General features: G+C 38.4%; 1 protein-coding gene across 1 annotated transcript in view; it reads left to right on the top strand.

Annotated features, from left to right (window-relative positions):
* COL7A1 (collagen type VII alpha 1 chain) overlaps nt 1-14501 on the top strand; it is a 120260-nt gene that overhangs the window by 54875 nt on the left and 50884 nt on the right. Inside the window, exons 44-64 of the mRNA XM_039345577.1 lie at nt 1718-1753; nt 2177-2221; nt 2663-2698; nt 3376-3420; nt 4326-4361; nt 5003-5038; nt 5625-5657; nt 5909-5980; nt 6788-6847; nt 7691-7726; nt 8175-8255; nt 9310-9345; nt 9459-9503; nt 10345-10416; nt 10505-10549; nt 11019-11045; nt 11133-11174; nt 12760-12840; nt 13383-13418; nt 13561-13596; nt 13950-14030. Of these exons, the coding sequence (XP_039201511.1) occupies nt 1718-1753; nt 2177-2221; nt 2663-2698; nt 3376-3420; nt 4326-4361; nt 5003-5038; nt 5625-5657; nt 5909-5980; nt 6788-6847; nt 7691-7726; nt 8175-8255; nt 9310-9345; nt 9459-9503; nt 10345-10416; nt 10505-10549; nt 11019-11045; nt 11133-11174; nt 12760-12840; nt 13383-13418; nt 13561-13596; nt 13950-14030 (1017 nt within the window). The remainder of the gene's footprint in view (nt 1-1717; nt 1754-2176; nt 2222-2662; nt 2699-3375; nt 3421-4325; nt 4362-5002; nt 5039-5624; nt 5658-5908; nt 5981-6787; nt 6848-7690; nt 7727-8174; nt 8256-9309; nt 9346-9458; nt 9504-10344; nt 10417-10504; nt 10550-11018; nt 11046-11132; nt 11175-12759; nt 12841-13382; nt 13419-13560; nt 13597-13949; nt 14031-14501) is intronic.

Here is a 14501-nt window from a genome sequence, read left to right as displayed (position 1 = left end):
TGAACAAATTAGAATTGGCCTTAAGTATTCATGTCTCATGTCATAGATCAAGATTAAAACACTTCCAGGCATTGTAAGTGGGACTAACCTAAAATTTCTTGTTCTTGGGTATCAGAATAATATTAGCTTAGGTTAAAGATCTGTAAGTTATACCCACATATACATATACACATGGTGTGTGTGTGTCTGCGTGTGTGTGTGTGTGTGTGAGTGGGGGATGTTTATGTGCATGTGCTCATTTATTCATTCATTAAAGGTTAAATTAAATTATTGTGTCTAATCTCTAAAATCCAAAAATATTCCTAACCTAAATAACTGAGAGATACCTTTCGTGTTATGAATTTGTCCTGCTCTTAAAATCTTCCTTGAGAAACTTTCTTAAAGATATCCTCTGCTTTCAGAAACCCAGCTGTTTGGCTGTGTGGGATGCTCCCTAGATGATAATAGCACAATATCATAGTAACAATGTAGGCCAACCCTTTTTTTCCACATAGCCAAACCACAACTACTTGGAGACAAAGCAGGTTTGCTCAACAGGATTTTTTTAAGGGGGATGGAGAGTATTTCCAAGGACAGAAATTAAAATCCCTTATTCTTTAGTTCAAAATCAATAACTTGAATGAATTAACAGTCAGTATCTTCTAGGAGTTTCTAGCAGTACATATTCAGTATAGGATTGAATAACAGAAAGCGGTCCTGGGTCATGGATTCATATAGGTTTTGATTTGGACATGTCCTTTGCTTAATGGAATGCTCTGGTGAGCAGTGACGGGAAGACTGAGACCATAATACATCCATATATTCTCCTTTGGTACTTGCATTTGGCTCTTCTTTGAGCAAGTGGTACAAATAGGTGACGGATTATAAAAAAGAGCTAGGTTTGGCAAGCTGAAGTAGAGGGAAGGGAAGACAAAAGACAAGATGGGTGGATAAGATACAGCAAATCATTGGAATATCCTTGGAGATTGAGTGATTGAATATGTACCGTCAAGTTGAATCCTAATGACCACACAGATTTTCTATCCATGTGGTGGGATTCTTAGTAAAAATACAGGTGTGGTTAACATACTCCTGCACAGTGTGAATGGATGTACTTGCCATTGTCACAAAAGTGACCATCTGCCTCCAGCATCTTTCTGTACCACTGCTACCCAATATAAGTGCCTGCTATTCAATTGTTTTATCAGATGTAATACAGATTACATAATCAATATAGATTACAAACAATGATCAGATTTAAATTAATTTATCCTTAATCCTAGGGTACTTTCAATTTTTGGTTATTCTGATAATTTTTCAACAAAAACAATTTCCCACCTTTTAAAATATTACTAATCCAATCAAAGATGCACTTTAATTTTTCAGTATTTTTCCATGGCTGATAATATAGCAGCAAACAACAGGAGTCATTTCCTTATGTTGTATTCATTTGTCTGAATTAAGAAATATTAATTGGTTGATTATGTATTATGTTTTATCTTTTGTTTGCTGCCTGAAATTCCATTGGTAGGTAGGTGGCTATATCAACTTATTAAACTAATTAAATAATAATATGAACAGTAAACCAACATTAAAACTCATTGTTACTGTACCTTTTTTTCCCAATTTCTTTATTAATTGAATTTAAAAGGAATGGCTAAACTGGTTCCAAGAGAAAAATATGTGTTAGTTTGCTCACTAATCCCCCAAACAAAAATGTTCCTACTCTTGTTTTTAGGGCCCCAGAGGACCTCCAGGTGAACCTGGGATCAAGGTAGGTGTTGCTCAAATGTCAGTGCTGTATTGGAAGACTAAGACTAAGCCTTCTAAATATGAAAGGTGACCACAAGTACTGATGACATTAATGTCTATACTGAATGAGATAAGCATTATTCATAGAGATCTTCTAGCTGTACGGAGTGGGCAGTTACGTTTATTTTACTTTTACTTTTGAACATTTTTGGGAAATTTTCTGCAAAAGGCTCAGCCTAAGGCACTGATAGGGAGATCTGTTTGTTTACTTGTTTCTTCCTAGGAAACTGATTTGGTCCCTTCTCCTGCGGATGTAATTAGAGAGCCCTTACAAATAAACCTTGAATTTACAGCTATAGTTTTTGTCCTTTTGTCCATTCATGAATTATTTATACCCGTTGGTGCTTCTAATATCTGATTTGGATTTTTTTTTTCTCTGTGATAGGGAGACCATGGTCTTCCTGGTGCACTTGGGCCATCAGGAGAAAAGGTGAGATTTGGGTAGAGCAGTGCTGTGAACTAAATTCCTGTACATGATGGAAGATTGCATGCAAGTGGTTTGGATCGAGTTTTCAAATCAAGAGCTAACATACAAATTATGTGTGATGTGTGAATTGCATAATTTGATTTTTCATAATTTCTTATATAACAATTCATGACCTGTTAACTGGTTACCTTCATTTTACAAGGGAGTCAAATGCACTGATGACATCCAGAGAAATTTTGTGTTGTCTGAAATTTTTATGAACTGGAGTGCCTAGAATTTATCTTCAGATCCATCCTTAAAGTAAAAAAGGATTTCATTTGGATTCAGAATTTTTCTGAAGGAGCAAAATAGGAAAGTATAAAGCTCAGTAATGTTATTGCTGTGGTGTGTTTCCTATGGAAACAAAATGAATTTTGCCTGAAATGTACAAAACTTCTCTTCTAGGGAGAGCCTGGATTGCCTGGTCCTGAAGGAGAGAAGGTATATATATTCATTCTGAATTGACCATATTATACCAAAAGGCAAATTAGTCCCTGCAGATTTTACTCCCTTAGTCATTGCTAACTAGAGGGGGTAGTGCCGATCTCTCTTTCAAGGCCATTGATATTTCCACGGTCATGTGGCCAGCATGACGTCACAGAGTGCTGTTACCTTCCCACTGAAGTGGTACCTATTTATCTCCTTGCATTTGCATGCTTTTGAACTGCTAGGTTGGCAAGAGCTGGGGCGAGGATGAGAGCTCACCCCATCGCATCGCATGGCATTCAGGTCTTGAACCTGGACTGCCAGCTTTCCACACAAATCACTGAGCCACTGCACTGCCCCATATTATATCAAGAAATAACTTAATCCAATAGTAATTTGGATAGGTTTCCCTGGGGAAAAAACCAGCATGGTCTAGTGCAGGGGTAGGCAACCTCGCCTCTTTTATGACTCATGGACTTCAACTCCCAGAATTCCTGAGTCAGCTCTGGGAGTTGAAGTCCATGAGCCATAAAAGAGCCGAGGTTGCCTACCCCTGGTCTAGTGACTATAAATTAAGATTTGGACTAAGAAAGCTTTGCTTCTAAGTCTAAATTATCTGACACGTTTGTTCAGATGATAAAATTAGGAATATTTCACATAAACTACATGTTTATAGTACTTTTTCATTTTAGGGCGAACAAGGTCCCTCAGGCCGTCCTGGTCCATCTGGCAGAGATGTGAGTGTGGGAGTTTTCTTAATCTCAATATTTCATAATGCTGTAAAATCGAGACATAAATCAACAGTTTCCATTTCTGGGAGATAGAAGCGCTGACTGAGTTTGGGTCATATTGGTCAAATATTGTCTATCTGGGAACAATTCTACTCCTCCTATCTCTCTTTTTGAGTGCAATAGTTCAAAGGTGATTTGGCAAGTCGAAAAAGAAGCAACTGGAGGAAAGATTAGAGAAAAGACAAAACATGTTGACCTGCATTTTGATTTGCTACACTAAAAATTGAATCAATTGCTTTGGAATAAGAGGATCTGTTGAACAATTTCAAATGATGATGAGATATCATGAGTTGTAATAGAGAAGTAAAAAACAAACATTGTTTTCTTTTGTAAACTTAGGTTTTTTCCCAGATACTTCAAACATGCTTTGATGTTTCAGAGGAAAAAACATGTGGGGATCCAGAATGATTTCCAAAAGGAATCAGTGATTGTAGGGAGGGTTGATAAACTTCTTACTTTATATTTCTCAACTTCAAATTACATTTTCTATTTTCCATCTGGTGCAGTTTCTTGGTAGAGACTTGGGTTTCTAAACCTAGGTTCATCTGAAACCTGAACATTCACAGCCAATTCCAAGGGAATTATTGCCCATCATAAATGGCATCCAAAAAGTAATCTTAATGCTGCAGTTCAGTTGTTCAATAATAAAAAATATGATTCACTTTGAATCCTATTATTGCTCAAGTACACTCTTGCTGCCTCTATTATCCCTCAATAAAGACTCTTCCATGATGGCCAATGATTCACCCTTACTTCAAGAACTCCTCCTGTTAATGCTGCCCAGTATGAGATCCATGATTATTCTGAATAATAACTTTTCTTCCCCTCCCCCACTTCAATTTTTGAAATAGGGCTTACAAGGAACACCTGGGTCTCGAGGAGAACAAGTAAGGATTTTTAGACCTATGGCAAATGCTCTAATTTATATTGGAATTATGCTTACTCAGTAGGGTTCTTTAATCTGAAAGGAATTAGTAATGTAACCTGTCATTCCCATTTATGTAGGAACAATATTAAAAGTTGAACACTTGCGTTGCTTTTGACCATTTCCATCTACACTACCGTAGTACTAATTCTATTCTAATACTATTACTATTACTATGAAATTGACTCAGATTTATCAGTCATTTGGAATACTGGCAAACTTATCTGGTGAGCCACAAATTGTGCAGGTCTGGCCTGTAGAGTTCTGAATGGCTGGCGAGTATCTCTGGTGAAAACCGTTGACAATGTATTCCTGTATTCAGAGCTTACTGAAATGCAAATTAACATGAAAATGTCCTGTTCCCACACAACGTCAAATACTGTGGGCTGAATGAAATTCTACTCTCAGATTCTTGGGAGTCCAGTTTATTGATCATAACTCCCAGTAAAACTAAGATGTGGTCTTACAATGAGACATGAGAGTGAAGGTACAGTGCTTTGACTGATGCAATGAGCTTGTAAAGTCATCAGTGGGGATCAATTGTGGCATATGGTAAGACTTAAACAATTTGGACTGCCCTGACACTTTCACTTTCTGCCATAGGGAGAGAGAGGAGAGCCTGGTATACCCGGTCTGCCGGTAAGTCTCCCATTGTAATCAGCCATCATAAATATCATAAGCAGCTAGAGTGGGTAAAACACCTTTAATCTTCATCCTAATTTTCTCTTTTTTGGGTTGCTTAATGCCTGGTCTAGAAAAGATTATATAACCTGTTACTCTTTTGTAAAGGAGTTTTACCTAGACTTCTCTTGGGCATGAACATCATATCGCCAATAGCTTAGTTGTATATCGAAGATGAGGAACTTGTGGCCATTCAGAATTTACCAATCCAAGGTTTACAATTTTCCATAACATTGGGCTTACTGGTTAGGCTATAAGTACAGTGGTGTTAATTTGAAATCCACTAACTCTTTCTTAAGAGACGTGATCATTATTGCATGACCAAAATGACCGAAGGCTATTGTACCATAATTTCTTCTTCATCTGGCCAAGTTAGTTAGCTATGGAAAACTTCATTATTTATCTGTCCTGGCATAGTTACGTTCATACAAGTATTTGTACATCACCTGTAACAATGCATAGGAAGCGCCTTTCTACAAGTTTGCATTTCTGGAATATGATCTGAAAAGGTGTCAGCAGTTACCTTTTTTTATATTTCTTCTAGGGATCCAGCATTTCTGGAATTAAAGGAGATAAGGTAACTGCACAGGAACAAATCTCTTGTAAGGAATACAAAGTGTAGCATATCCTATTTGAATTTATATTAGTTGTAGCAGGGAAGTTGGCTTAAAGAAAACTATTTCACGAGACTATTGTGGCTCTCTTTTTCCAGTAGTTTCCTTTTGTTATTTGATTTAATAGGAAAAAGCAATGCTCAAATTAATATATCACACGGGAATTATGCCACTATGGAACATTGACATTGTGATTCTGTTTTCCTCTTTTCAGGGAGAAAGAGGCATTATAGGACCTGAAGGCCCACCTGGACCAAGAGGAGATGATGGGGTCAAAGGAGAACGTGTGAGTACTTGAGGTTATGGTGATATGTCATAATACATTGATTATGATAATGCAGCCTGATAAAATGATTGTAAACTGCTCACTGTTACCTTAAGGCAGTGTTTCCCAAACTTGACAATTTTAAGGCATGTGGACTTCAACTCCCAGAATTCCACAGCCAGCATTGCTGGCTGTGGAATTCTGGGAGTTGAAGTCCTCATGCCTTAAAATTGTCAAGTTTGGGAAACACTGCCTTAAGGTAAGGTGGGCAGCCAATACACTTTATAAATAAATAAACTAAATAAATAAATTTGAATTTTTCCTGCTGAACAGCAAACTGGGATGTTGACTGCTTTGATTTCTGTCAAGGCTTTTTTTTCAGTTTTAGATATAGCCTGGTATAACCTTACAGGACTATCTGCCTTGGAAAGTAAAAGTGAGAACCAGGCAAGAGGGCTGTGAAAGTTACTGTTGGCTTTATTATTAGAATGGGATGATGGTTCTTCTTTGATAGAGTGGGGAATATATTTCTTCTTTCCAAATATGTCCCTTCAGATTCACCTGCTAAAAAAATATATATCTCTAGCACCATTTCATCAGAGCTTTCATCAGACATATTTCAGTTCACTGAAGAATACCCCCAAAATACTCTTTGTGATTCAATTTCTTTTCATTACAGAACATTTTCCAGAACCTCTCAATATTTGTGAAGCTGATCTTAAAGATGACACCTTAGTAATAATGATGGATATGGATATACTTATATGAATATACGACATCCTTTTAAGTGTTTCTATTTCATGGTTTTTTTTTAACTTTTTTATTCAGGGGCCTCCTGGTCTTAGTGTCCCTGGCCCACCTGGCCCAAAAGGAGAACAAGGAGAAAATGTGAGTCCTAAATTCGTGCCAAATGTACATCTTTAAGGCTCTGTTATTCTCCCCTTTTTCATTCAGAAAGGGAAGGGATCCCTGTAGAATAGACCAATAGACTCCCTAGTTGCATTTCAGTTTAATGAGCTGACATCAGCGCAATGCTTTGGCTCCTAGCTCCATCACGTCTAATAAAAGAAGGCTCAAGTATAATTTTCTCTTTGTACAAATATTAGATATGGGCCAGGGGTAGGCAACCTTGGCTCTTTTATGATTTGTGGACTTGAATTCCCAGAATTCCTGAGCCAGCCAGGCCTAGTCTGTCTGTGCATTCACTACAGAATGCAGAGCAATGTATATATCCTTGCAGCCACTAACACAGTGGTTCTCAACCTGTGGGTCGGGACCCCATTTGGGGTCGAACAACCATTTCACGGGGGTCGCCAAACAACGCAGTCCGCCATTTTTTTCCCCTTTTCCTTAGCTGTGCTACTCCCTTTATTCTATTGGCTTTTGAAATAGAGTCTAATTCTATTGGCTTTCAAAAGCCAATAGGAATTGTCCAGGCAATCTCTGCCCTGCTGAGCCCGCCAAAAGTCCCATTCTGCAAACTGTGCTGCACTAGTTGAGTAGTCCTCAACTTACGACCAGTTGAGTAGTCCTCGGCTTACGACCAGTTGGGGGTCGCGGCATTAAAAAGGTTGAGAACCACTGCACTAACAGGTAATAAAGCGCTGCTTTTTTTCATGGAGTATTTCTTAGTCCTTGCCTAAAAATGATTGTGCAACAATCTTCCTTATGCAGTTTTCCTGACTTAGTCATTTGAATGTTAATAATTATTGGTTTCCTTTTTTCTTTCAGGGACTCACAGGACTGGCTGGCAAAACTGGCCCACAGGTGACTATTGTGCATTGAATGAAGAGGGAGCAAAAGGATGTTGATTCGGGTGCTGGGCTAGGTGGGCGGGTCTTACATGGGTATGGTAATGATACATAACCAGTCTTGGGTAGGTGGACAGTTTGGGAATGTTCTTCAAGATGTTGCTAATGGAGAGGTGCAGATTTTAGCAGCAACCAGACACAGTACACCACCTAGCTTCTATATCAGGTATAGGTCCGGTTGTATGCACTGGATTACCTTCAGCTTAGACTTTTGATAGACTATTGGAAGATGTTTTGGTGGGGCTGCTACTGTTTATCAGTAATTAGATAGTAATCAAAGTGGGAGTAAAAGTTTTCCCAGCTTATGTCCCTGAATGTTAGTCATTAGATTTAGTCTGCTTTAGAATTTTGCTGTATTTAGTTTATTTCCCCTCCCCCCACCTTGGGATGATTCACTTCCTTAGGGTGATCCAGGAGAGCCAGGGGAGAGGGGAGAGTCAGGAAGACCAGGCCCTGCAGGACCAACTGGCCCACGAGGAAAAGAGGTAAGAAAAGGAACAACCCTATCTTATCTTGGGTTTGGGATATAGGTAACATAAATATTCATTTATAAACTCATACTGTCCTCTATATTTTTTAACTGTTATGTCAGTAGTACAATCTTCAGTTAGAATGGTGATCCAATGGATTCCATCATAAATCCTATCGACTAACATAATCGATTGAGAGTACCTCGATCATGCCTACAGAAAAAGTGGTTATGCTGCAAGGACATGACTTCCATAGAAACTTTTAAGAGAGTGCCATCACAATATTAGCACATCATCTTTGAGCATCACATTGCTAGTGATCTCAAAACTGGATTAATTTCTTCGTAGGTCACTGGAAGATATCCTCTTCCAATCTAACTTGTTTAGCAGAACCTATTTCCTGGAAGGTCAGGTTCATTTTCATAGGCATACATGAAGCTGAATGGCCATTTATAGGTAGTCCTTGACTTATGACCACAGTTGGGTCCAAAATTTCTGTTGTTAAGCGAGACAGTTGCTAAGTGAGTTTTGCTCCATTTTACAACCTTTCTTGCCACAATTGTTAAGTGAATCACTGCAGTTGTTAAGTTAGTAACATTGTTGTTAAGTGAATTTGGTTTCCCCATTGACTTTGCTTGTTCAGAAGGTTGCAAAAGGTGATCCCATGAACCCAGGACACTGCAGCCGTCGTAAATATGAGTCAGTTGCCAAGCATCTGAATTTTGACCACATGAACATGGAGATGCTGCAGTGGTTGTAAGTGTAAAAATGGTCATAAATCCCTTTTTTCAGTGCCGTTGTAACTTTGTACGGTCACTAAATGAACTTTTGTAAGTTGAGGATTACCTGTATAAGAAATGCAGTTCATCCTGCACTGAAAAGATTGCATGAAATAATTTCCATCCCACAGACCTGCAGAAAGAGATGCCAAAGGTGAATTTGTAACAAGTATTTTTCTTTTGATATGCTAACCTGTTAGATTGCAATGGCTAGGGCACTAAGTATATTCAAACACAAAGTGCATGATAGTAGCAATGGTCGAATGTAATCTTTCTGCTGTGGATTTTAGGGTGAAAGGGGTGACAAAGGAGAGGAAGGAATCCCTGTAAGTAATTGTCTCAATTTATTTATTATTCACTCTGATGATCCATTTTATTTTAATTTAATTTTATATGTGTTGTGTTGTGTTGTATTTATTGCTTTTTCTTTTTTCTATAGGGTGAGCCAGGCCTACCTGGGAAACCTGGAGAGAAAGGTCCACGGGTAAGTATTGCAGAAGCACAACCCAAGGGTTTCCGTTTAAAATGAGAAAAGGAATTGTAAGCAGTGTTGTACAGTAGATACACAGAGGTTGGATAGCATTGCACTACTGCAGTGCATGAGGCTGCCTTTGGAGGCCATTTGGGAATGATATTTTTGAACTGATTATGTATGCTGAGTTTATGAGTTCAAATATCACACTTAATATTTTTATGTATTAAACTGCCAGGCATCTTTTCAGTTTGGCAGTTAAGTAAATAAATGAATGATTTTTGTTGTTGTTGCCTAAGCCTGTGCCAGAAACTAAAGAATACTTTCCTCCTCTAAAGTTCTTGTCTGCATCTAGCTTGAAAGGCTGGTTTGCATCAGCAGTGTGGATTGGCATTGCTCACAGGGGCTAAACCTATAGACTGTCAGGTGCAAAGGATCAGGGCCATACCTTAAGTTGCAGTTCAAAAAAGATTTATTGCTTAAGCTTATATACAAGAATTCAGTCAACTAACAGTCAGTACTAAATTGGCACTACATAAGAGTTAATGGAATTCAGGGACCGCTGAAATTGGATTGTTTGTGGCAATGTAATGACTCCAGACTGATTACTCTCTTAACTCTACCACCTGGCTCTGCTTCTTCTTCTCCTACATAGACTGAAAGTTTATGATAATCTGCGGGTCCCACAATCTTGTATAAAGTTGGAGAATCCCAGCTCCCCTTTGACTGATTTGTATTTTCTAGCATTATTTTTTCAGGTCCCATCCTTGACTAGCCAGTTCCCAAAAAAGATGTCTCCATGTATGAAATTATCAGATTCTACAGATTCTTCATTCCTGTTTTTATTTCACAGGGTCCGCCAGGCATTAGAGGCCTTCTTGGTGAGAAGGGAGACCAGGGCGATCCTGGTGAAGATGGGAGAAATGTAAGAACTCATTCCCATTTTCAAATGTCATTGCAGAATTTGACTGCCGAGATTGTCCAGTTTACAAAAATGTTCTTTTCTTTTATAGGGCAGCCCTGGACCACCAGGGTCAAAGGGTGATCGAGGGAGTCCCGTAAGTCACCATGCTACTTTCAAGGAATCTTTTTTCTTACTGATGTTTGTTCTTCCCAGTCTAAATCTACTATGTGGTCTCTGGGTTGCTATATACTGAAACTGTCCACAAATATAGAACCAGCCTATTCTTTGCGGGTAGCGGTAGGCCTCTGTTTTCCTCTTAACCAGGTTGCAAGGACAGAAGCTCTCCCTCCATGCTGCTCCTCTTCTGTGCCTTCTCTTGGGTTCCTGAACTTGGTTTACTATGTCTGAACTGGAAATATCTGGGCAATCACTGCACATTGCAGAAAAGAGATATTTGAGGATTGCCTCCAGTGATTTGTGGATGCCAAATAAGAACTATCTTTCAGCCTATTAAATGTGTATAATGTCACCCATAAGGAAAAAAAGAAACATACTACAAGCACTATAAAATTGCCTTTTTTTATTTTAATTATTGCTACTTTCTTGTCCTCTTTTCTCTATAGGGAGTGCCGGGTCCTCCAGGCCAAACTGTGAGTGCCATATTTTTATTTCCAGTATGTTGTTTTAAATCTTGATTCTGCATATGTCTGATGTACTATTTCATTTTTGGTCTTCAGATTGGTGTGGGGCCTGGAGAAGGAGGGCAAAAAGGTGAAAAGGTAACCCTGCTATGAAGTCCCAATGTGGACTGTATTTCATCTTATTTTATCACTTGTTAAGTAAGTGATTTTTACAGCACTGAATTTACTTTTACAATTGTCCTGACAAAGTGCTCATCCCATCATCCCATCTCAGAACTGACTGTAATAGCATCAGCAGAAGCACAGCTATTTTTGCTTCTTTCAATACACCTTCATTCCACACGACAGCCCACATATTGCCCGCTATCTTCCTATCAGTTTTGTACATCTTGTAGTGTCTTCATCCACTGGCCTTTCTTGAATAAACTTTCTAAGAGGGTATATAAATTTGTCCACTGTGCCTTGTTTCTCATTTCCCTTGTATAACTTGCAATTACTCATTCTGTTTTCCTTGCCAAAAACAATCTTGGTCTTTAGTGACACTAATTCTCAGATCCATGCCTCTCACTTTGTTTTGTAAATAGAGTATATTGGATTTGTTTTCTTCACTTATCCTGTTTGTCATGTTTAGCACTTTTGAAATCTTAGGTAGGACCTGGACTTGTTTTGTTACAACATTTTCCTTTTCATCTTTATGTCTTTTGTTCTTAAGTAGGTTGAGTTAAATGCTACGATGCTTAGAATGTCATAATTGTTTAATTATGTTCAGAGGGCAGTAAAATAGTCAAAGTTGGCTAGCAAAGTAAAATAAAATAAGATATGAAGAAAACAAATACCTGGCCACGCCCATCCAGTTGGCCGTGCCCCCCACACACCCTATTCATTTGAGTATAATGTGTAACTGCTACCGACCATAGATTCCTACTTTCAAGCATACTCATACTAATTTATATGACACCATTTCACCATTTCTCGCATTCTTTTTAATTGTTTATTTATCTTTGCTTCCCTGTATGTAGCGATCAACTCCACAAGATCAGATGACTTTCATTTGGTTTTATTACACTATTCCTCTTAGCTTCACAATATAATTAGGTATTTTTGCAGCCCATTCAGTACTTCACAGAATTTTTACAAAAAAGACAAAAGAAAACATCAGTTGTCCCCTGAATACCAATAACTAGCTGTGTTGTATATATTCTCTCTGTAAAAGTTCATTCCTAACTTTTTCAAGCACTTTTTTCTTGCTCTTTCTCTCTCTCAGTCTCTGATTTGATTCTGAAATTTGGGTTTGCAGCTATTTGCTCCCTACCTTTACAGAAAATGGGAGGGAAATACCCCAATGCCGAGTGACCTTTTCAGCATGTCTGGTCTACTATTCTGAGAAAAATATTATTCATTTTCTCAACTTAGACATTTTACATACTACTGTCATAGCTCACTTTATATACCATTTTTCTGAATCTAAGATGTCCCAGCATTAGAAAATAATATTTTCTTTCTTTGCCCTTCTATTTAATGTATTATATTTATTAGATATTTTCCTTCACCTGCTGAAGGAATTTAATAAAATCTGCCCATTTGTGTAAAAATGCATTTAATGTCATATCTAGTTTGGGCTTCAGAGGAACTGGGATTCTTTGCATACCTCAAAATTAGTTTGTGTACTTCAGTTTATGAGAAGCAAAACTACTTGCCTGCTAGTTGTCTTTTTCCATTTTAGGGGGAGTCAGGTGACCCTGGCGAGGATGGCACGAAAGGAACAAAAGGAGAAGTTGGTTTACCTGGCCTGCCAGGAGAACGGGTAGGTTCCAGGTGTTACACTGCATGTTTAAACAAGGAAATCTGGCGCCTGCTTCAGCTATTTTAATCATACAGTTAAACATGGAGGAAAGGAATGTGGGGGCACTTTTAATCCTTCCCCTTTTCTAGCATCACTCCAGGATTTGAGACGGAGTTAAGCTTTTGAAATAGATAATCTTCTCCAACATTGAGAGAATTTCTTGCAATTGAAAATAATCATAATCGGGCTTCAAACTGAAATAGGAAGAGTAACATCTTCTGCTTCTAAAGCTCACAGAAAAGAATTCACTAATTAGGAAAAGTGGATATGCTGGCAAGTGTCAGTACACTCCTAATGCAGACGGTCACTCCCTCCTGCAGTGAGAGAATGAAATAGGAAGAGCCCAAAATGAAAGAGTGGCTTGACCAAGTCCTTTGCAATGTCAGTAGTAGTAAGGGGAGATGGGAAGAGGCTTTGGGAGGGCCTACAGTCTGAGAAACTGGTGTCAGCCATTCCTTTTCCACAAGAGAATTGCAGAGACATCTTTTCCCCGTCTCTTCCAGGGAATTGAAGGTCCCAGAGGGGTCCCTGGAGTTCGTGTAAGTCTTTTTTTTTTCTTTTCATGTGCTTCAGAGGGGAACGTAATGCTGTTGCTTCTTCGGGGATTGTGGAATAACAGAGGGCCCAGTCTGCATCATCCTTTTTTTGCTTACATGGCATGTCAATTGTCTCCTTTTGCAGGGTGACCCTGGAGATCGAGGCCCAGTGGGAGAAAAGGTAAAGAGTTCTGATTTTGTCATTCACTAGAAGAGATGATGAAAGAAAAGACACTGGCAAAAGCCATGAAAGCCCACCAAATATTTTTATAAAGCTACACTTCTGTAAATGTAAGACCTGATATTTCATAGAGAATTTGGAAAGAACGTTCTTTTTCTTTTATTTTCTTTAAAAAATAAGCAAAGTAGCCTTTATTACTGCAGGAAAAAAAGTGGATTGTGTAAGGATTATTGAATGGCCCATGTCCATGGTCTCATGAGCAATAATTTCATTAATTCCCACAGTTTCCACTTGTTTCCACTTGTTGCTATGGTTGTTTTCTCATTCACGTATTCATTCGAATTTTTCTTCAGGGTGACCGAGGTCCTCCAGGCCTAGATGGTCGGAATGGCTTGGATGGAAAACCTGGACAAATAGGCCCTTCAGGCCAAAGAGTAAGTCTGATACTTGATACCTTCAGGTATATCAGGACGACAGCTCTTAGATTCAGCACCTGTAAAGCCACAATGATGCTGCATTACTCTTAACAAAGGCAGCTGTTTATGGGAAGCTACTGCTAAGTCCAAAAGAGTATTTTGAACATTTTGTATTGATACCAATGTTTATAATAAAGGAGTCACGCTGAGGATCATCTTGTTAGTTCCAAAATATAAAAGTTAATTATCATTGGTTTTTACTGGTGCATATTAATTGATTTTATATGTGCAAGTTTTATTTTCATGGCCTTGTTTGTTAAGCAGAACAATATAAAAAAGGGATGTTTTTGATGTGTTGAATCTACTGTACAAATGTTATGTAGATTTTATGGGATCATCACTGTGGCCATTTGTCACCATTTATCATCTAGAAAAAAGGGGAAGTAAAAGAATCTCGTTTAGGAGATTGCAACTGGGCTCATAATGTGA

The sequence above is a fragment of the Crotalus tigris genome, unplaced genomic scaffold, assembly GCF_016545835.1.
Source record: "Crotalus tigris isolate CLP2741 ecotype Arizona unplaced genomic scaffold, ASM1654583v1 scf7180000017964.494433, whole genome shotgun sequence".
NCBI lineage: Eukaryota > Metazoa > Chordata > Lepidosauria > Squamata > Viperidae > Crotalus > Crotalus tigris.
The sequence above is the reverse complement of the archived record's forward strand: the minus strand, read 5'-3'. Positions and strand labels throughout refer to the sequence as shown.